Genomic DNA, 23,696 nt, shown 5'->3' on the forward strand with positions numbered 1-23,696 from the left:
GATGGGGGGGTCTGTATATATAGGATGGGGGGGTCTGTATATATAGGATGGGGGGTCTGTATATATAGGATGGGGGGGTCTGTATATATAGGATGGGAGGTCTGTATAGAGGATGAGGGGGGTCTGTATATATAGGATGGGGGTCTGTATATATAGGATGGGGGGGTCTATATATATAGGATGGGGGGTCTGTATAGAGGATGGGGGGGTCTGTATATATAGGATGGGGGTCTATATATATAGGATGGGGGGGTCTGTATATATAGGATGGGGGGTCTGTATAGAGGATGGGGGGTCTGTATATATAGGATGGGGGTCTGTATATATATAGGATGGGGGGTCTGTATAGAGGATGGGGGGTCTGTATATATAGGATGGGGGGGTCTGTATAGAGGATGAGGGGGGTCTGTATATATAGGATGGGGGGGTCTGTATATATAGGATGGGGGGGTCTGTATATATAGGATGGGGGGGTCTGTATATATAGGATGGGGGGTCTGTATAGAGGATGAGGGGGGTCTGTATATATAGGATGGGGGTCTGTATATATAGGATGGAGGGGTCTGTATAGAGGATGGGGGGGTCTGTATATATAGGATGGGGGTCTGTATATATAGGATGGGGGGGTCTGTATATATAGGATGGGGGTCTATATATAGAGGATGGGGGGGTCTGTATAGAGGATGGGGGGGTCTGTATATATATAGGATGGGGGTCTGTATATATAGGATGGGGGGGTCTGTATATATAGGATGGGGGGGTCTGTATATATATATATAGGATGGGGGGGTCTGTATATATATAGGATGGGGGGGTCTGTATATATAGGATGGGGGGGTCTGTATATATATATTGGATGGGGGGTCTGTATATATAGGAATGGGGGGTCTGTATAGAGGATGGGGGGGTATGTATATATAGGATGGGAGGGTCTGTATATATATAGGATGGGGGGGTCTGTATATATAGGATGGGGGGGTCTGTATATATAGGATGGGGGGTCTGTATAGAGGATGGGGGGTATGTATATATAGGATGGGGGGGTCTGTATATATAGGATGGGGGGGTCTGTATAGAGGATGGGGGGTCTGTATATATAGGATGGGGGGGTCTGTATATATAGGATGGGGGGGTCTGTATAGAGGATGGGGGGGTCTGTATAGAGGATGGGGGGTCTGTATATATAGGATGGGGGGTCTGTATATATAGGATGGGGGGGTCTGTATATATAGGATGGGGGGTCTGTATAGAGGATGGGGGGGTCTGTATATATAGGATGGGGGTCTGTATAGAGGATGGGGGGGTCTGTATATATATAGGATGAGGGGGGTCTGTATATATAGGATGGGGGTCTGTATATATAGGATGGGGGGGTCTGTATAGAGGATGGGGGGGTCTGTATATATATAGGATGGGGGGGTCTGTATATATAGGATGGGGGGGTCTGTATATATATATAGGATGGGGGGGTCTGTATATATATAGGATGGGGGGGTCTGTATATATATATTGGATGGGGGGGTCTGTATAGAGGATGGGGGTCTGTATATATATATAGGATGGGGGGGTCTGTATATATAGGATGGGGGGGTCTGTATAGAGGATGGGGGGGTCTGTATATATATAGGATGGGGGGGTCTGTATAGAGGATGGGGGTCTGTATATATAGGATGGGGGGGTCTGTATATATATAGGATGGGGGGGTCTGTATATATAGGATGGGGGGGTCTGTATATATATAGGATGGGGGGGTCTGTATATATATATTGGATGGGGGGGTCTGTATAGAGGATGGGGGTCTGTATATATAGGATGGGGGGGTCTGTATATATATATAGGATGGGGGGGTCTGTATATATATAGGATGGGGGGGTCTGTATATATAGGATGGGGGGGTCTGTATATATAGTTGTTGTCGATCACAGAGGTCAGACGTTTCTTGTAGGTGGTGATCTATAGAAAATGTATGGAGGAGATGAAACTTCGAGTATTTAGAGAAGATCTGTAAAGAAGACAAAATCCCTCCTGAGATGTGTGGAAACTGATCACCACCTACAAGAAACGTCTGACCTCTGTGATCACCAACAAGGGTTTCTCCACCAACTACTAAGGGGAGCAAATACTTATTTTACTCCATTTATAACATTTGTATTGTGTGATTTTTCTGGATTTTTGGTTGATATTCTGTCTCTATCATATAAAATACACCTATGATAAAAATTATAGACCCTTCATTTCTATGTAAGGGGGCAAAACTTACACAATCTGCAGGGGAGACGATCGTTTGGAGCGCCCCTCCCCCCCCTCAGTTGCGGGGGAGGAAGGAGTCGGATACATTGTTAGTCTTCATATCCTCTTCCTGTACTCCTCATCCCTCCATCCACTAATTAGATGAAATGTGTTTTTTCCTTAAAGTGGAACTCCGGGGTAATAAATCCATCGGTCATGTGACTTCTTCCGGAATCTTCTCCCAGATCTGTGCCGTCATCCGGTGTGAGACTTCCTGTAATAAAGACCGCCCACTGCTGATCTCTCTCCTTGTACAGGGTGTGTGGTCTGGTCTCCGCCCCCTCCTGGAGTGGGCCCCTCCCACAGCTCTGCTCTCTCTCCTTGTATAGGGGGATGGGTCTTGTCTCCACCCACTCCTCTAGTTCTCTGCAGGCAGCCTGTAGTGGGTGGAGCCTGTTGTGCCCCTCCCACAGCTCAGGTGCTATCTACAGCCCAGTGTGATGTCACTCCTTATTTTTTACAAGGTAATGTCCGGATTTATGGCGGTCCGACGTCTGTCCTTCCTGATATTTAGGAATAATCCGTCATTGATGAAGATTTTTGTGTCTGGAACTTTTACCCTTTCTATATAGACTTCTCTGTATTGGGTCCCCGGAAATTAAAGGGGAACCCCAAAAAATGATTTGAATCTGACTCCTCCCCCTCCCCTCCCCCTCTCACAATTGTATTTTATTTGTAGTGCAGCGCTTCTTCCTTCTCACCCAGACAAAAATAATAATAATATAAAAAATAAATACAAATAATATTAATTACAATTAGATTCCAATTTAAAAAATACTAAAACAAGAAATAATAATAAATAAGTAGAGATGACATTAATAATATTAATGATAAATAAAGATATTTCTGTTACTAATAATACCGGAAATAATAATCATATAATAATAAAACATAATAATAAGATTTCTATATTATTGATGATCACACACAGCTGGCTCCGCCCCCTCCTGGGGGAGTCACGTGGTGCGGTGAGCCGGGTGGTCACGTGGTAGGGGGGTGTGTCCTGCTCGGGGATCCGTACCGGAAGTGGCGGGAGATCGGAGCGGTGATCGGTTCTCACACACAAGACAGGTACAGCGAGGCTCCTCCCCCTCACACCGCCGTCCCGGGGGGGTCATTATCCGGTCTGCAACCATTGGCGCTCCGAGAACTACATCTCCCAGCATTCCCCGCGGCCCGCTCCACAGACTCCGCCCACCACGTGTCAGTGATAGTGAGGAGGGGGATGGGGGGGTCACCAAATATACAGGAAACCATCACCCCCCCAATATCACCCCCCCTCCCCCATCATCCTACACCCCCCATCACCCTACACCCCCCCTCCCCCATCATCCTTCACCCCCCCTCCCCATCATCCTACACCCCCAATCACCCCCCCTCCCCCCAATATCACCCCCCCTCCCCCATCACCCTACACCCCCCCCCCTACCCCATCATCCTACACCCCCAATCACCCCCCCCCCGACTTCTCCCCTCAGAGTCGGAGTTCTGTCTCTATATCTGGGGGGGTCTCCCTTTCTTCATGCATGAGAGCGGGCAGACAGCCCCCCAACATTCCTCCCCGAGAGAAGATCACCCCAATACCCCCCTCCCCCACTGACACCCCTATGGGGGAGGGGTGGGAAATATTAGAAATATTAGAGATAAATTTCCCGCCAAAAGATAAAAGATTTCACCTGAAAATTATTATTAAAGTGGAACTTCGGATTCCCCTCCCCCTCCGGTGTCACATTGGGGGGTGCAGATATCTGTATAATACAAGGACCCTCCCCCCACGGTACAACGGGGACCGGTGTAGATGCAGAGCGACTCGCGCATGCGCGGTAGGGAACCGGTCAGTGAAGCCGCAACACTTCACTTCCTGATTCCCTCACTGAGGATGGCGGCGGGGGAGGGGAGCGATCGATTGTCTGCCGACATCGCTGGACCCGGGACAGGTGAGTGTCCGTTCATTAAAAGTCACCAGATGAAGGATTTCTTCTACCTCGGAGGACGTCTAATATTTGTGATGTGGAGCTTCGATGTCCTGATCTCCAACCGAAATATACAATCGTATATCAATCCCCTCCCCCCCCGTATATATATATATCACCTGTCATATGTCCTCTCCCCCCCCCGTATATATATATATCTCCCAACTGAAATATACAATCGTATATCAATCCCCTCCCCCCCCCCGTATATATATATATATATATATATATCACCTGTTATATCTCCCCTCCCCCCCCGTATATATATATATCACCTGTCATATGTCCTCTCCCCCCCCCATATATATATATATCTCCATTCATGTCCCCCCCCCCATATATATATATCACCTGTCATGTCCCCCCCCCCCCTATATATATATCACCTGTCATATGTCCCCTCCCCCCCGTATATATATATATATACAGTTGTGCTCATAAGTTTACACACCCTGGCAGAATTTCTGATTTCTTGGCCATTTTTCAGAGAATATAAATAACACAAAAACTTTTCTCTCACTCATGGTCAGTGTTTGGCTGAAGTCATTTATTATCATCTGTGTTTACTCTTTTTATATCATAATCACAACGGAAACTACCCAAATGATCCTGATCAAAAGTTTACATACCCCAGTCCTTAATACCGTGTATTGTCCCCTTTACCATCAATGACAGCTTGAAGTCTTTTGTGGTATTTGTGGATGAGGCTCTTTATCTTCTCAGATGGTTCCTCTTGGTAAAAGTCCTCCAGTTCCTGGAAATTCTTGGGTTGTCTTCCATGAACGGCACGTTTGAGATCCCCCCAGAGGGGCTCAATGATATTGAGGTCAGGAGACTGAGATGGCCCCTCCAGAACCTTCACTTTATTCTGCTGTAGTCAGTGAGAGGACCACATGGCCTTGTGTTTTGGATCATTGTCATGTTGGAATGTCCAAGTACGTCCCATGTGCAGCTTCCTGACTGAATTAAATGTTCCTCCAGTATTTTTTGATAACATACGGCATTCATCTTGCCATCAATTTTGACCAAATTTCATGTGCCTTTGTAGCTCACACATCCCCAAAACATCAGCGATCCACCTCCGTGTTTCACAGTAGGAATGGTGGACCTTTCATCATAGGCCTGGTTGTCTCCTCTCCAAATGTAGTGTTTATGGTTGTGGCCAAAAAGCTCAATTTTGGTCTCATCACTCCAAATGACTTTGTATCAGAAGGTTTGAGGCTTGTCTCTGTGCTGTTTGGTGTATTGGAAGCGGATACTTTGTGTAGTAATGTCTTTCTTCTGGAGACTCGACCATGCAGCCCATCTTTCTTCTGGAGACTCGACCATGCAGCCCATCTTTCTTCTGGAGACTCGACCATGCAGCCCATCTTTCTTCTGGAGACTCGACCATGCAGCCCATCTTTCTTCTGGAGACTCGACCATGCAGCCCATCTTTCTTCTGGAGACTCGACCATGCAGCCCATCTTTCTTCTGGAGACTCGACCATGCAGCCCATCTTTCTTCTGGAGACTCGACCATGCAGCCCATCTTTCTTCAAGTGCCTCCTCATTGTGCATCTTGGAACAGCCACACCACATGTTTTCAGAGAGTCCTGTATTTTATCTGAAGTTATTTGTGGGGTTTTCTTCGCACCCCAAACAATTTTCCTGGCAGTTGTGGCTGAAATTTTAGTTGGTCTACCTGACCGTTGGTTTGGTTTCACCAGAACCCCTCATTTTCCACTTCTTGATTAGAGTTTGAACACTGCTGATTGGCATTCTCAATTCCTTGGATATCTTTTTATATCTCTTTCCCATTTTATACAGTTCAACTACCTTTTCCCGCTGATCCTTTGACAATTCTTTTGCTTTCCCCATGACTCAGAATCCAGAAACATCAGTGCAGCACTGGATGAAAGATGCAAGGGTCTCATTGACCTTTTATACACACACACTAATTACAAGCAGACAGATCACAGGTGAGGATGGTTCCCTTTAATCGCCATTCAAACCCCTTTGTGTCACCTTGTGTGCATGTTATCAGGCCAAAATCACCAGGGTATGTAAACTTTTGATCAGGGACATTTGAGTAGTTTCTGTTGTGTTTATGATATAAAAAGAGTAAACACAGCTGATTGATAATAAGGGTCGGTTCACACATGGGCAACGCGACTTTAACGCGACTTTGTACCGCGACTTCAACGCGGCTTCAGCGCGACTTTGGCACGACTTTGGCAAATTACGAGGCGACTTCAAGTCGCCTCCATGACGGGCGACTTCGCTGGCGGCCCCCCCCCCCACCGTACCAGGCCGCATGCCCTCAACATGGGGGGTGCTTTGGGGAATGGGGGGCGCAGTGTGCGCCCCCCCCCCAAAGCACCTTGTCCCCATGTTGATGAGGACAAGGGCCTCTTCCCGACAACCCTGGCCGTTGGTTGTCGGGGTCTGCGGGCGGGGGGCTTATCGGAATCTGGGAGCCCCCTTTAATAAGGGGGCCCCCAGATCCCGGCCCCCCACCCTATGTGAATGAGTATGGGGTACATGGTACCCCTACCCATTCACCTAGGGAAAAAAAGCGTCAATAAAACAAACAGTACACAGGTTTTTTAAAATAATTTATTAGGCAGCTCCGGGATCTTCTTCCGACTTCGGGGGTCCTCTTCCGACTTCGGGGGTCTCTCCGCCGTCTCCTCCCGGTGTCCGCATCTTCTGCCAGCTCCTCCGCTATCTTCTGCAGCTCAATTGCTAGCGGTGGTCCGGACTTCTGCCTTCTTCTTTTCTTCCAGAGATGTTGACACAACGCTCTCTCCAGCTGGAATGGTCTCTGAACGCTCCGCAACGGACTTATATAGGCGGTGACCCCGCCCCCTTATGAGGTCACTGTCCCAGGGCATGCTGGGGCTGTGCCGTCATAAGGGGGCGTGGTCATCACCCGGTGACCACGCCTCCTAAAACGTCACAGACCCAGCATGCCCAGGGACTGTGACGGCATAAGGGGGCGGGGTCACCGCCTATATAAGTCCCATGCAGAGCGCACAGAAACCATTCTGGCTGGGGAGAGCGTCGTGTCAACATCTCTGGAAGAGAAGAGGGAAGAAGATGATCCAGAGGTCCGGACCACCGCTGGCAAAAGAGCGCCAGAAGATAGCGGTGGAGCCGGCAGAAGATGCGGACAGCGGGAGAAGACGCCGGAGAGACCCCCGAAGTGGGAAGAAGATCCCGGAGCTGCCTAATAAATTATTTTAAATACCTGTGTACTGTGTTTTTTATTGACGCTTTTTTCCCTAGGTGAATGGGTAGGGGTACCATGTACCCCATACCTATTCACATAGGGTGGGGGGCCGGGATCTGGGGGCCCCCTTATTAAAGGGGGCTCCCAGATTCCGATAAGCCCCCCGCCCGCAGACCCCGACAACCAACGGCCAGGGTTGTCGGGAAGAGGCCCTTGTCCTCATCAACATGGGGACAAGGTGCTTTGGGGTGGGGGGGGGGCCGCAGCGCGCCCCCCTCCCTCAAGGCACCAAACCCCCTATGTTGAGGGCATGCGGCCTGGTACGGTTCAGGGGGGGGGGGGGGGGGGGGCGCTCGCTCGTCCCCACCCCCATTCCTGTCCGGCCGGGCTGCGTGCTCGGATAAGGGTCTGGTATGGATTGGGGGGGGGGGGACCCCCCACGCCGTTTTTTCGGCGTAGGGGGTTCTCCTCAAGGTCCATACCAGACCCAAGGGCCTGGAATGCCCCTGGAGGGGGAACCCATGCCGGATTTTTATTTAAAATTTGGCGCGGAGTTCCCCTCAAGATCATCTGAGCACAAGTCGCATGCCGAAGTCGGATCATGCGAGACGGCGATCCGACTTTGATCCGACTTCAATGATAGTCAATAGGCTGAAGTCGGATCAAAGTAGTACAGGGAGTACGCTCTGAAGTCGGAGCGACTTCAGTAGTGTCTATTAAGACGCTAACGTTAACTCCCATTGAAACTATTTCTGGAGCGACTTGGAGCGACTTGAGGGCGTACAAGTCGGATCCCAAGTCGCCCCAGTGTGAACCGAGCCTAAATGTCTTCAGCCAAACACTAAACATGAGTGAGAGAAAATATTTTGTGTTATCATTCATATTCTCTGAAAAATGGGCAAGAAATCATCAATTCTGCCGGGGTATGTAAACTTATGAGCACAACTGTATATGGGATGTATACATTGTATCTCTCTCTGTATCTATCTAATACACATGATTGCTACACAGGAGCCTAGAAGACGATTGGATACAGAAATACTTTATAAATGGAGATGATCTCTGATTTGGTCGTATTTTGTATCATTTCTGGTTCAGCTCCAATAATTCTGATATTCCGTCTTCTAGAAATGTAAAGTTATATATTATAGTGACATCATTTATATCGGTCACATGATCCCCGCCGAGGTGTCGGTCACGTGATCCCCGCCGAGGTGTCGGTCACGTGATCCCCGCCGAGGTGTCGGTCCCGTGAGTGATCCCCGCCGAGGTGTTGGTCCCGTGAGTGATCCCCGCCGAGGTGTCGGTCCCGTGATCCCCGCCGAGGTGTCGGTCCCGTGAGTGATCCCCGCCGAGGTGTCGGTCACATGATCCCCGCCGAGGTGTCGGTCCCGTGAGTGATCCCCGCCGAGGTGTCGGTCCCGTGAGTGATCCCCGCCGAGGTGTCGGTCACATGATCCCCGCCGAGGTGTCGGTCCCGTGAGTGATCCCCGCCGAGGTGTCGGTCACATGATCCCCTCCGAGGTGTTGGTCACATGATCCCCTCCGAGGTGTCGGTCACATGATCCCCTCCGAGGTGTCGGTCACATGATCCCCTCCGAGGTGTCGGTCACATGATCCCCTCCGAGGTGTCGGTCACATGATCCCCGCCGAGGTGTCGGTCCCGTGATCCCCGCCGAGGTGTCGGTCCCGTGATCCCCGCCGAGGTGTCGGTCCCGTGATCCCCGCCGATCCCCTCCGAGGTGTCGGTCCCGTGATCCCCTCCGAGGTGTCGGTCCCGTGATCCCCTCCGAGGTGTCGGTCCCGTGATCCCCTCCGAGGTGTCGGTCCCGTGATCCCCTCCTAGGTGTCGGTCCCGTGATCCCCGCCGAGGTGTCGGTCCCGTGATCCCCGCCGAGGTGTCGGTCCCGTGATCCCCGCCGAGGTGTCGGTCCCGTGATCCCCGCCGAGGTGTCGGTCCCGTGATCCCCGCCGAGGTGTCGGTCCCGTGAGTGATCCCCGCCGAGGTGTCGGTCCCGTGATCCCCGCCGAGGTGTCGGTCCCGTGATCCCCGCCGAGGTGTCGGTCCCGTGATCCCCGCCGAGGTGTCGGTCCCGTGATCCCCGCCGAGGTGTCGGTCCCGTGATCCCCTCCGAGGTGTCGGTCCCGTGATCCCCGCCGAGGTGTCGGTCCCGTGATCCCCGCCGAGGTGTCGGTCCCGTGATCCCCGCCGAGGTGTCGGTCCCGTGATCCCCGCCGAGGTGTCGGTCACGTGATCCCCGCCGAGGTGTCGGTCCCGTGATCCCCTCCGAGGTGTCGGTCCCGTGATCCCCGCCGAGGTGTCGGTCCCGTGATCCCCGCCGAGGTGTCGGTCCCGTGATCCCCGCCGAGGTGTCGGTCACATGATCCCCGCCGAGGTGTCGGTCCCGTGATCCCCGCCGAGGTGTCGGTCCCGTGATCCCCGCCGAGGTGTCGGTCCCGTGATCCCCGCCGAGGTGTCGGTCCCGTGATCCCCGCCGAGGTGTCGGTCCCGTGATCCCCGCCGAGCTCAGTGAGGAAACGTCAATCATGAGTTGGTTCTCCGCACCCCCAGAGTTCACATGACTAAGAATTAAGTAACTTTACCCACTTTTACCGTGCTGCTCCAGCTCCTCCTCTTGCACTGTATCTCATTGTGTTCCGCTCTCTTCTCCCCCCGCAGGATGGCACTGGAACTGCAGGCGGTGGTGATGGCGGTGGGCGGCGGCTCGCGGATGAGTGACCTCACCAGTAGTATCCCGAAGGCCCTCCTCCCGGTGGGGAACAAACCTCTCCTGTGGTACCCGCTGAGCATGCTGGAGCGGGCCGGATTCGAGGGTGAGTAATGAAGAGGACCAATCACTGAGCCACCATGCCCTGGGAGCCCATGGACACACCCGGCACCTGTAATACTATAGGGGGAGGAGCCCATGGACACACCCAACACCTGTAATAATATAGGGGGAGCCCATGGACACACCCGCCACCTGTAATACTATAGGGGAGGAGCCCATGGACACACCCAACACCTGTAATACTATAGGGGAGGAGCCCATGGACACACCCAACACCTGTAATACTATAGGAGGAGCCCATGGACACACCCAACACCTGTAATACTATAGGAGGAGCCCATGGACACACCCAACACCTGTAATACTATAGGGGGAGGAGCCCATGGACACACCCAGCACCTGTAATACTATAGGGGGAGCCCATGGACACACCCCGCACCTGTAATACTATAGGGGAGGAGCCCATGGACACACCCAACACCTGTAATACTATAGGGGGAGCCCATGGACACACCCAACACCTGTAATACTATAGGGGGAGCCCATGGACACACCCGGCACCTGTAATACTATAGGGGGAGCCCATGGAAACACCTGGCACCTGTAATACTATAGGAGGAGCCCATGGACACACCCGGCACCTGTAATACTATAGGGGAGGAGCCCATGGACACACCCAACATCTGTAATACTATAAGGGGAGGAGCCCATGGACACACCCGGCACCTGTAATACTATAGGGGGAGCCCATGGACACACCTGGCACCTGTAATTCTATAGGGGGAGGAGCCCATGGACACACCCAACACCTGTAATACTATAGGGGGAGGAGCCCATGGACACACCCGGCACCTGTAATACTATAGGGGAGGAGCCCATGGACACACCCGGCACCTGTAATACTATAGGGGAGGAGCCCATGGACACACCCGACACCTGTAATACTATAGGGGAGGAGCCCATGGACACACCCAATACCTGTAATACTATAGGGGAGGAGCCCATGGACACACCGGCCACCTGTAATACTATAGGGGAGGAGCCCATGGACACACCCGGCACCTGTAATACTATAGGGGAGGAGCCCATGGACACACCCGACACCTGTAATACTATAGGGGAGGAGCCCATGGACACACCCAACACCTGTTATACTATAGGGGAGGAGCCCATGGACACACCCAACACCTGTTATACTATAGGGGAGGAGCCCATGGACACACCCAACACCTGTTATACTATAGGGGAGGAGCCCATGGACACACCCGCCACCTGTAATACTATAGGGGAGGAGCCCATGGACACACCCAACACCTGTTATACTATAGGGGAGGAGCCCATGGACACACCCAACACCTGTTATACTATAGGGGAGGAGCCCATGGACACACCCAACACCTGTAATACTATAGGGGGGAGCCCATGGACACACCCGGCACCTGTAATACTATAGGGGAGGAGCCCATGGACACACCCGGCACCTGTAATACTATAGGGGGGAGCCCATGGACACACCCGGCACCTGTAATACTATAGGGGAGGAGCCCATGGACACACCCAGCACCTGTAATACTATAGGAGGAGCCCATGGACACACCCGGCACCTGTAATACTATAGGGGAGGAGCCCATGGACACACCCGGCACCTGTAATACTATAGGGGGAGCCCATGGACACACCCGGCACCTGTAATACTATAGGAGGAGCCCATGGACACACCCGGCACCTGTAATACTATAGGGGAGGAGCCCATGGACACACCCAATACCTGTAATACTATAGGGGGAGGAGCCCATGGACACACCCGGCACCTGTAATACTATAGGGGGAGGAGCCCATGGACACACCCAACACCTGTTATACTATAGGGGGAGGAGCCCATGGACACACCCAATACCTGTAATACTATAGGGGGAGGAGTCCATGGACACACCCGCCACCTGTAATACTATAGGGGAGGAGCCCATGGACACACCCGCCACCTGTAATACTATAGGGGAGGAGCCCATGGACACACCCGGCACCTGTAATACTATAGGAGGAGCCCATGGACACACCCAACACCTGTAATACTATAGGAGGAGCCCATGGACACACCCAACACCTGTAATACTATAGGAGGAGCCCATGGACACACCCGGAACCTGTAATACTATAGGAGGAGCCCATGGACACACCCGGCACCTGTAATACTATAGGGGGAGGAGCCCATGGACACACCCGGCACCTGTAATACTATAGGGGAGGAGCCCATGGACACACCCAACACCTGTAATACTATAGGGGGGAGCCCATGGACACACCCGGCACCTGTAATACTATAGGGGGAGCCCATGGACACACCCAACACCTGTAATACTATAGGAGGAGCCCATGGACACACCCGGCACCTGTAATACTATAGGAGGAGCCCATGGACACACCCGGCACCTGTAATACTATAGGGGAGGAGCCCATGGACACACCCGGCACCTGTAATACTATAGGGGGAGCCCATGGACACACCCGGCACCTGTAATACTATAGGGGAGGAGCCCATGGACACACCCAATACCTGTAATACTATAGGGGAGGAGCCCATGGACACACCCAATACCTGTAATACTATAGGGGGAGGAGCCCATGGACACACCCGGCACCTGTAATACTATAGGGGGAGGAGCCCATGGACACACCCAACACCTGTTATACTATAGGGGGAGGAGCCCATGGACACACCCAATACCTGTAATACTATAGGGGGAGGAGTCCATGGACACACCCGCCACCTGTAATACTATAGGGGAGGAGCCCATGGACACACCCGCCACCTGTAATACTATAGGGGAGGAGCCCATGGACACACCCGGCACCTGTAATACTATAGGAGGAGCCCATGGACACACCCAACACCTGTAATACTATAGGAGGAGCCCATGGACACACCCAACACCTGTAATACTATAGGAGGAGCCCATGGACACACCCGGAACCTGTAATACTATAGGAGGAGCCCATGGACACACCCGGCACCTGTAATACTATAGGGGGAGGAGCCCATGGACACACCCGGCACCTGTAATACTATAGGGGAGGAGCCCATGGACACACCCAACACCTGTAATACTATAGGGGGGAGCCCATGGACACACCCGGCACCTGTAATACTATAGGGGGAGCCCATGGACACACCCGCCACCTGTAATACTATAGGGGAGGAGCCCATGGACACACCCAACACCTGTAATACTATAGGGGGAGCCCATGGACACACCCGGCACCTGTAATACTATAGGGGGAGCCCATGGACACACCCGCCACCTGTAATACTATAGGGGAGGAGCCCATGGACACACCCAACACCTGTAATACTATAGGGGGGAGCCCATGGACACACCCGGCACCTGTAATACTATAGGAGGAGCCCATGGACACACCCGGCACCTGCAAATACTATTGTCTCGGGGAGAAGTGAGGTGAAATCTTCTGATCGGGGTAAAGACAGCAAAGCAAAAACATTACAGGGGTGATAACCCTTCCCGGTGCGATCCAAAAAACGGAAAAACTGTTTTTTTTTTTGCTGGAGTTGCACTTAAAACATCTCTTTGTTCCAATTTACAAACAAATTCAACTTAAAGCGAAGCCCCCCAAAATGGAACTTAAGGGACGGTGACCCCCTGACATGTCACATTGGGGGGGGGGGGGTAGCACCCAATTCCTCCCGGGGCCCTGCGGAGCCAGAAGGAAGTTCAACCCCCCCCCTGCAATCTTCTGGGACACGTCACAGGTCCCAGATAATTGCCCGGCCAATCAGAGCGCGGCTCGCGCATGCGTAGTGTGTGCCCGGCTGTGAAGCCACAGTCACAATGCCGGCACTGAGAAGAGGAGCGGGGGTTCCTTCGCCCACATCGCTGGACCATCGGACAGGTGAGGATCCGATTATTAAACGTCACCACTTTTTGTAGCTCCGGACTTTTATATGGGTGGAGCTCCGGACTTTTATATGGGTGGAGCTCCAGACTTTTATATGGGTGGAGCTCCGGACTTTTATATGGGTGGAGCTCCGGACTTTTATATGGGTGGAGCTCCGGACTTTTATATGGGCGGAGCTCCGGACTTTTATATGGGCGGAGCTCCGGACTTTTATATGGGCGGAGCTCCGGACTTTTATATGGGCGGAGCTCCGGACTTTTATATGGGCGGAGCTCCGGACTTTTATATGGGCGGAGCTCCGGACTTTTATATGGGTGGAGCTCCGGACTTTTATATGGGTGGAGCTCCGGACTTTTATATGGGTGGAGCTCCGGACTTTTATATGGGTGGAGCTCCACTTTAAATCAGAACTTCAGTTATTTTTTCTTCTTTCCATCTATTAAATCTTCTGTTCTTGTTGTTATAACTTTGGATAGTAAAACATTTATTTTTCTGCCAGTAAATCCCTTATACAGCCACTTCCTGTTTCCTGTCTGGTCATTGTCCTAGTCTTATGACATCATCAGTAGGGAGGAGCCATAAGAGAGCCAATGAGAGCTGCAGAGCTGGAGGTGTGCCTCTGTCTGTAAATCCAGGAAGTGAACAGACAGCAGCTGCAGCCAGACTCAGTGGAGGGAGATTTCTGCCGAGTATTTTACAAGTACAGAATCCCAGTATATATAAAATAATATGCAAAGTGGTTGGAGGGAAGCTTCAGAATGGCAAAGATGGTTTTTATTACAAATGATGTCAGCAGACTGCAGTTCCTCTTTAAGAACAAACCTACAGACCGGATCTTGTTTGTACCCCGGGGACCGCCTGTACTAATAGTAATAAAAATAATATCCCATTAGCAGCAATAATAATAAAATACATAACATAAGATTATTACTTGTTAAAATTGTTACTAATTATAGCTGTAGAAATGATAATTCAATTCTATTGGAAAAAGTGAATGATACTTCAACTACTAACAATAATAATAATAATAATAACAATTCTTTTCTAATAGGAATAATACAAATAAATAAAAATACCACTGCTACTAATAATATTTATATTCTAATATAAAATAATAATAATAATAATGATAATAAATGAAAATACAAAAGCTTCAATATTAATATCAAAATTATAATGGAAACCTCCCTAATACTTCAAATCTTCTTCTTCTTCTTCTTATTTGTGGCAGTGAAGTGGGTAATGATGGCAGTCTGGGGCACAGCGGCAGATTTGGGTGTCTTTGCATGGATGGCGGCGGTAGAGGTGACATCGGGGGGTTTGATGGAGATCTTGTCCCCCCCCCCCCCCATGTATTGTCACTTGTGATACCAATAAAGTTGGGTGAAAACATCAAGAAATGAAAACCTGTTGAGAAGTAGTCAGTCCCACCTACACACAGCTAGGAGGTGTGGCACAGGCCGGAGGCGGAGGAATCATTTGGGGGTGTTTTGAGTCCTGTGACCCCGCCCCCTGTGTGTGTCCTGTTGTCTGTGATATTGACCCCGCCCCCTGTGTGTGTCCTGTTGTCTGTGATATTGACCCCGCCCTCTGTGTGTGTCCTGTTGTCTGTGATATTGACCCCGCCCCCTGTGTGTGTCCTGTTGTCTGTGATATTGACCCCGCCCCCTGTGTGTGTCCTGTTGTCTGTGATATTGACCCCGCCCCCTGTATGTTCTGTAGAGTCTGTGATATTGACCCCGCCCCCTTTGTGTCCTGTAGAGTCTGTGATATTGACCCCGCCCCCTGTGTGTGTCCTGTTGTCTGTGATATTGACCCCGCCCCCTGTGTGTGTGTCCTGTAGAGTCTGTGATATTGACCCCGCCCCCTGTGTGTGTGTCCTGTAGAGTCTGTGATATTGACCCCGCCCCCTGTGTGTTCTGTTGGGTCTGTGATATTGACCCCGCCCCCTGTGTGTTCTGTTGGGTCTGTGATATTGACCCCGCCCCCTTTGTGTCCTGTTGGGTCTGTGATATTGACCCCGCCCCCTTTGTGTCCTGTTGGGTTTGTGATATTGACTCCGCCCCCTTTGTGTTCTGTAGAGGTGATTGTGGTGACCACTCGGGAGGTTCAGAAGTTTGTCCCGGATATGAAGATGAAGGTGGAGGTGGTGTGTCTCCCGGAGGACAAGGCTCTGGAAATGGGGACGGCCGACTCCCTGCGTCACATCTACTCCAAGATCAAGGTGAGAGACGCCGGAGCCTGGCTCTGTCCTGGGGAGGCCTGGCTCTGTCCTAGGGGGGGCCTGGCTCTGTCCTGGGGGGGCCTGGCTCTGTCCTAGGGGGGGCCTTCCTCTGTCCTGGGGGGGCCTTCCTCTGTCCTGGGGGGGCCTTCCTCTGTCCTAGGGGGGGCCTTCCTCTGTCCTGGGGGGGCCTTCCTCTGTCCTAGGGGGGGCCTTCCTCTGTCCTGGGGGGGCCTTCCTCTGTCCTAGGGGGGGCCTTCCTCTGTCCTGGGGGGGCCTTCCTCTGTCCTAGGGGGGGCCTTCCTCTGTCCTGGGGGGGCCTTCCTCTGTCCTAGGGGGGGCCTTCCTCTGTCCTGGGGGGGCCTTCCTCACGTTGTAATGTATTGATAACGTGTCTCAGGAGAAAGAACCCCCCCCCTTCATCAGACCAAGCTGACCGTTCTGGAGAGAGAAATGTGCTATGAAAGGAAAGATATTGTGTACCTAAACCTAGGACCCGCCCACCTGATCAGTGATTAACCTAAGACCCGCCCACCTGATCAGTGATAAACCTAGGACCCGCCCACCTGATCAGTGATAAACCTAGGACCCGCCCACCTGATCAGTGATAATCCTAGGACCCTCCCACCTGATCAGTGATAAACCTAGGACCCTCCCACCTGATCAGTGATAAACCTAGGACCCTCCCACCTGATCAGTGATAAACCTAAGACCCTCCCACCTGATCAGTGATAAACCTAGGCCCCGCCCATCTGATCAGTGATAATCCTAGGACCCTCCCACCTGATCAGTGATAAACCTAGGCCCCGCCCACCTGATCAGTGATAAACCTAAGACCCTCCCACCTGATCAGTGATAAACCTAGGCCCCGCCCATCTGATCAGTGATAATCCTAGGACCCTCCCACCTGATCAGTGATAAACCTAGGCCCCGCCCATCTGATCAGTGATAAACCTAAGACCCTCCCACCTGATCAGTGATAAACCTAGGCCCCGCCCATCTGATCAGTGATAATCCTAGGACCCTCCTACCTGATCAGTGATAAACCTAGGACCCGCCCAGCTGATCAGTGATAATCCTAGGACCCTCCCACCTGATCAGTGATAATCCTAGGACCCGCCCCCTGATCAGTGATAATCCTAGGACCCGCCCACCTGATCAGTGATAATCCTAGGACCCGCCCATCTGATCAGTGATAATCCTAGGACCCGCCCCCTGATCAGTGATAAACCTAGGCCCCGCCCACCTGATCAGTGATAATCCTAGGACCCTCCCACCTGATCAGTGATAATCCTAGGACCCGCCCACCTGATCAGTGATAATCCTAGGACCCGCCCACCCGATCAGTGATAATCCTAGGACCCGCCCACCTGATCAGTGATAATCCTAGGACCCTCCCACCTGATCAGTGATAAACCTAGGACCCTCCCACCTGATCAGTGATAATCCTAGGACCCGCCCACCTGATCAGTGATAAACCTAGGACCCGCCCACCTGATCAGTGATAAACCTAGGCCCCGCCCACCTGATCAGTGATAAACCTAGGACCCGCCCACCTGATCAGTGATAAACCTAGGACCTGCCCACCTGATCAGTGATAAACCTAGGCCCCGCCCACCTGATCAGTGATAAACCTAGGACCCGCCCACCTGATCAGTGATAAACCTAGGACCTGATCAGTGATAAACCTAGGACCTGCCCACCTGATCAGTGATAAACCTAGGCCCCGCCCACCTGATCAGTGATAAACCTAGGACCTGCCCACCTGATCAGTGATAAACCTAGGCCCCGCCCACCTGATCAGTGATAATCCTAGGACCCGCCCACCTGATCAGTGATAATCCTAGGACCCGCCCACCTGATCAGTGATAATCCTAGGACCCGCCCACCTGATCAGTGATAATCCTCGGACCCGCCCATCTGATCAGTGATAAACCTAGGACCTGCCCACCTGATCAGTGATAAACCTAGGCCCCGCCCACCTGATCAGTGATAATCCTAGGACCCGCCCACCTGATCAGTGATAATCCTAGGCCCCGCCCACCTGATCAGTGATAAACCTAGGCCCCGCCCACCTGATCAGTGATAATCCTAGGACCCGCCCACCTGATCAGTGATAATCCTAGGACCCGCCCACCTGATCAGTGATAATCCTCGGACCCGCCCATCTGATCAGTGATAAACCTAGGCCCCGCCCACCTGATCAGTGATAATCCTAGGCCCCGCCCACCTGATCAGTGATAATCCTCGGACCCGCCCATCTGATCAGTGATAAACCTAGGACCCGCCCACCTGATCAGTGATAAACCTAGGCCCCGCCCACCTGATCAGTGATAATCCTAGGACCCGCCCACCTGATCAGTGATCATCCTAGGACCCGCCCACCTGATCAGTGATAAACCTAGGACCCGCCCACCTGATCAGTGATAAACCTAGGCCCCGCCCACCTGATCAGTGATAATCCTAGGACCCGCCCACCTGATCAGTGATAATCCTAGGACCTGCCCACCTGATCAGTGATAAACCTAGGCCCCGCCCACCTGATCAGTGATAATCCTAGGACCCGCCCACCTGATCAGTGATAATCCTAGGACCCGCCCACCTGATCAGTGATAATCCTAGGACCCGCCCACCTGATCAGTGATAATCCTAGGACCCTCCCACCTGATCAGTGATAAACCTAGGCCCCGCCCACCTGATCAGTGATAAACCTAGGACCCTCCCACCTGATCAGTGATAAACCTAGGCCCCGCCCACCTGATCAGTGATAATCCTAGGACCCTCCCACCTGATCAGTGATAAACCTAGGACCCTCCCACCTGATCAGTGATAAACCTAGGACCCGCCCACCTGATCAGTGATAATCCTAGGACCCGCCCACCTGATCAGTGATAAACCTAGGACCCGCCCACCTGATCAGTGATAAACCTAGGACCCTCCCACCTGATCAGTGATAAACCTAGGACCCGCCCACCTGATCAGTGATAAACCTAGGACCCTCCCACCTGATCAGTGATAAACCTAGGACCCGCCCACCTGATCAGTGATAATCCTAGGACCCGCCCACCTGATCAGTGATAATCCTAGGACCCGCCCAGCTGTTATTATTACCGATGTTTCCCCCTCTTGTTTCCGTCAGACTGACGTCCTGGTTGTCAGCTGTGACCTGATAACGGAAGTGGCGCTCCATGAGGTCATTGACTTGTTCCGCGCCCACAACGCCACACTCTCCATGCTGATGAGGAAGGCGGCGGAACCCAGCGAGCACGTCCCAGGACAGAAGGGGAAGCAGAAGGCCGGTAAGTTGTGTCCACCGGTCATGTCTGTACTGGGGGGGAGGGGTGAGGGGGGTCAGTATTGTGCCAACAGCCTGGAGGAATGAATCAGATTACAGAGCGCCATTGTTTACTTCGGGCCCCAACGATGTCCTCCACAGTCTCTGATCATCTCCTGTATTATGTCTGCAGTCTCTGATCATCTCCTGTATTATGTCTGCAGTCTCTGTTCATCTCCTGTACTATGTCTGCAGTCTCTGACCATCTCCTGTATTATGTCTGCAGTCTCTGATCATCTCCTGTATTATGTCTGCAGTCTCTGATCATCTCCTGTATTATGTCTGCAGTCTCTGATCATCTCCTGTATTATGTCTGCAGTCTCTGATCATCTCCTGTACTATGTCTGCAGTCTCTGATCATCTCCTGTATTATGTCTGCAGTCTCTGATCATCTCCTGTATTATGTCTGCAGTCTCTGATCATCTCCTGTATTATGTCTGCAGTCTCTGATCATCTCCTGTATTATGTCTGCAGTCTCTGATCATCTCCTGTACTATGTCTGCAGTCTCTGATCATCTCCTGTATTATGTCTGCAGTCTCTGATCATCTCCTGTATTATGTCTGCAGTCTCTGATCATCTCCTGTACTATGTCTGCAGTCTCTGATCATCTCCTGTATTATGTCTGCAGTCTCTGATCGTCTCCTGTACTATGTCTGCAGTCTCTGATCATCTCCTGTATTATGTCTGCAGTCTCTGATCATCTCCTGTATTATGTCTGCAGTCTCTGATCATCTCCTGTATTATGTCTGCAGTCTCTGATCATCTCCTGTATCATGTCTGCAGTCTCTGATCATCTCCTGTACCATGTCTGCAGTCTCTGATCATCTCCTGTATTATGTCTGCAGTCTCTGATCATCTCCTGTATTATGTCTGCAGTCTCTGATCATCTCCTGTATCATGTCTGCAGTCTCTGATCATCTCCTGTACTATGTCTGCAGTCTCTGATCATCTCCTGTACTATGTCTGCAGTCTCTGATCATCTCCTGTACTATGTCTGCAGTCTCTGATCATCTCCTGTATTATGTCTGCAGTCTCTGATCATCTCCTGTATTATGTCTGCAGTCTCTGATCATATCCTGTACTATGTCTGCAGTCTCTGATCATCTCCTGTACTATGTCTGCAGTCTCTGATCATATCCTGTACTATGTCTGCAGTCTCTGATCATCTCCTGTATTATGTCTGCAGTCTCTGATCATCTCCTGTATTATGTCTGCAGTCTCTGATCATCTCCTGTACTATGTCTGCAGTCTCTGATCATCTCCTGTACTATGTCTGCAGTCTCTGATCATCTCCTGTACTATGTCTGCAGTCTCTGATCATCTCCTGTACTATGTCTGCAGTCTCTGATCATCTCCTGTACTATGTCTGCAGTCTCTGATCATCTCCTGTATTATGTCTGCAGTCTCTGATCATCTCCTGTATTATGTCTGCAGTCTCTGATCATCTCCTGTATTATGTCTGCAGTCTCTGATCATCTCCTGTATTATGTCTGCAGTCTCTGATCGTCTCCTGTATTATGTCTGCAGTCTCTGACCATCTCCTGTACTATGTCTGCAGTCTCTGATCATCTCCTGTATTATGTCTGCAGTCTCTGATCATCTCCTGTACTATGTCTGCAGTCTCTGATCATCTCCTGTATTATGTCTGCAGTCTCTGACCATCTCCTGTATCATGTCTGCAGTCTCTGATCATCTCCTGTACTATGTCTGCAGTCTCTGATCATCTCCTGTATCATGTCTGCAGTCTCTGATCATCTCCTGTACTATGTCTGCAGTCTCTGATCATCTCCTGTACTATGTCTGCAGTCTCTGATCATCTCCTGTACTATGTCTGCAGTCTCTGATCATCTCCTGTACTATGTCTGCAGTCTCTGATCATCTCCTGTATTATGTCTGCAGTCTCTGACCATCTCCTGTATCATGTCTGCAGTCTCTGATCATCTCCTGTATTATGTCTGCAGTCTCTGATCATCTCCTGTACTATGTCTGCAGTCTCTGATCATCTCCTGTATTATGTCTGCAGTCTCTGACCATCTCCTGTATCATGTCTGCAGTCTCTGATCATCTCCTGTACTATGTCTGCAGTCTCTGATCATCTCCTGTATTATGTCTGCAGTCTCTGATCATCTCCTGTATCATGTCTGCAGTCTCTGATCATCTCCTGTATTATGTCTGCAGTCTCTGACCATCTCCTGTATCATGTCTGCAGTCTCTGATCATCTCCTGTACTATGTCTGCAGTCTCTGATCATCTCCTGTATTATGTCTGCAGTCTCTGATCATCTCCTGTACCATGTCTGCAGTCTCTGATCATCTCCTGTATTATGTCTGCAGTCTCTGATCATCTCCTGTACTCTGTGTGATCCTCTGTGACGTTGGGGGTCGGGGTTGGGGGGCCCCTGTATCGGGTATATTGCCCACAACTAGTATAAGTTAGAAATCTCAAAGTGTTAGTGAATTTGATCGGTTTATATGAAGTCGGTTGGTTGGTTTGGGGGGGTCACTATGGTGGTCTCCAGACTTCAGTGTTTTGATGTTCCATATTGTCGGTGATTTCTGTCAGTGGAAGAGCGGGACTTCATCGGGGTGGACGACAGCGACTCGCGCCTTTTGTTGTTGGCCAATGAGGAGGATCTGGACGACGGGCTGAAACTGAAGAAACGCATCTTGCAGAGGTTGGTGGAAGACATGGGCGGGGCTGGGAATGGGGGTGCTGGTATGATGTCAGTTAAGGGGGAGGGGCATTCATGATTGGAGATGGGAGGGGCATACACGATTGGAGGGGGGAGGGGCATACATGATCGGCGGGGGGAGGGGGCATACATGATCAGAGGGGGAGGGGCATACGATCGGAGGGGGAGGGGCATACAGGATCAGAGGGGGAGGGGCATACAGGATCAGAGGGGGAGGGGCATACAGGATCAGAGGGGGAGGGGCATACATGGTCAGAGGGGGAGGGGCATACACAGTCAGAGGGGGAGGGGCGTACACGATCGGAGGGGGAGGGGCGTACACGATCGGAGGGGGAGGGTCGTACACGATCGGAGGGGGAGGGGCGTACACGATCGGAGGGGGAGGGGCGTACACGATCGGAGGGGGAGGGGCGTACACGATCAGAGGGGGAGGGGCGTACACGATCAGAGGGGGAGGGGCGTACACGCTGAGATAGGGGAGGGGCGTACACGCTCAGATGGGGAGGGGCGTACACGATCAGATGGGGGAGGGGCATACACGATCAGATGGGGGAGGGGCGTACACGATCAGATGGGGGAGGGGCGTACACGATCAGATGGGGGAGGGGCGTACACGATCAGATGGGGGAGGCGCATACATGATCAGATGGGGGAGGGGCGTACACGATCAGATGGGGGAGGCACATAAATGCTCAGAGAGGGAGGCACATACATGATTGAGGGGGGGCGGTTCGTACAATTTCTATACAATGTGCTTTAGATTTACCAAAAATATATAATATGAGACAAACAGAAACATTTGTTCCAGTTTGTATTCAGTCATGCCAGCCATGGTGATCCATCATCTATTATTTTTATACATAATAATAGTTATTGTTATTTATGTATAGGGCCCCCCTCTGATTCCTCCTGTATTGTAAGTGTAATGTCTGCCCTCATGGTGTAAAGCGCTGCGCAATCTGGTGGCGCCATATAAACCCTGTATAATAATAATATAATAATATTGGACTGCATATGATCATATGTATTATTATTATTATTAGTAATGCATAATTATTATTACTCATAAATAATGTTTATTATTTATACATAGTAGTAGTATTTATGAATAATAATATTTATATATAAATAATAATTAAAATAATGCATTGTTTTTATGTGTAACAATAATATTTATTGTGTATAATAATAATAATTATCATCAGACATAATTTCTACATAAAAACAAAAATAATATTTTTTTTTATGTATAATAATAATTAGATTGAA

At 51.1% G+C, this 23,696-nt stretch overlaps 1 protein-coding gene across 1 annotated transcript in view; it reads left to right on the top strand.

The window, feature by feature from the left end:
• Positions 1-3,232: 3,232 nt before the first annotated feature.
• The window catches only part of EIF2B3 (eukaryotic translation initiation factor 2B subunit gamma), a gene marked incomplete in the record, with an annotated part of 35,051 nt that continues 14,587 nt past the window's right edge, over positions 3,233-23,696 (top strand). The window contains 5 exon segments of the mRNA XM_073591503.1: positions 3,233-3,360; positions 10,156-10,310; positions 16,261-16,403; positions 19,540-19,699; positions 22,298-22,409. Coding sequence (XP_073447604.1) covers positions 10,157-10,310; positions 16,261-16,403; positions 19,540-19,699; positions 22,298-22,409 — 569 coding nt within the window.

This window comes from Aquarana catesbeiana, linkage group LG07 (assembly GCF_042186555.1).
Source record: "Aquarana catesbeiana isolate 2022-GZ linkage group LG07, ASM4218655v1, whole genome shotgun sequence".
NCBI classification, from domain to species: Eukaryota; Metazoa; Chordata; class Amphibia; order Anura; family Ranidae; genus Aquarana; species Aquarana catesbeiana.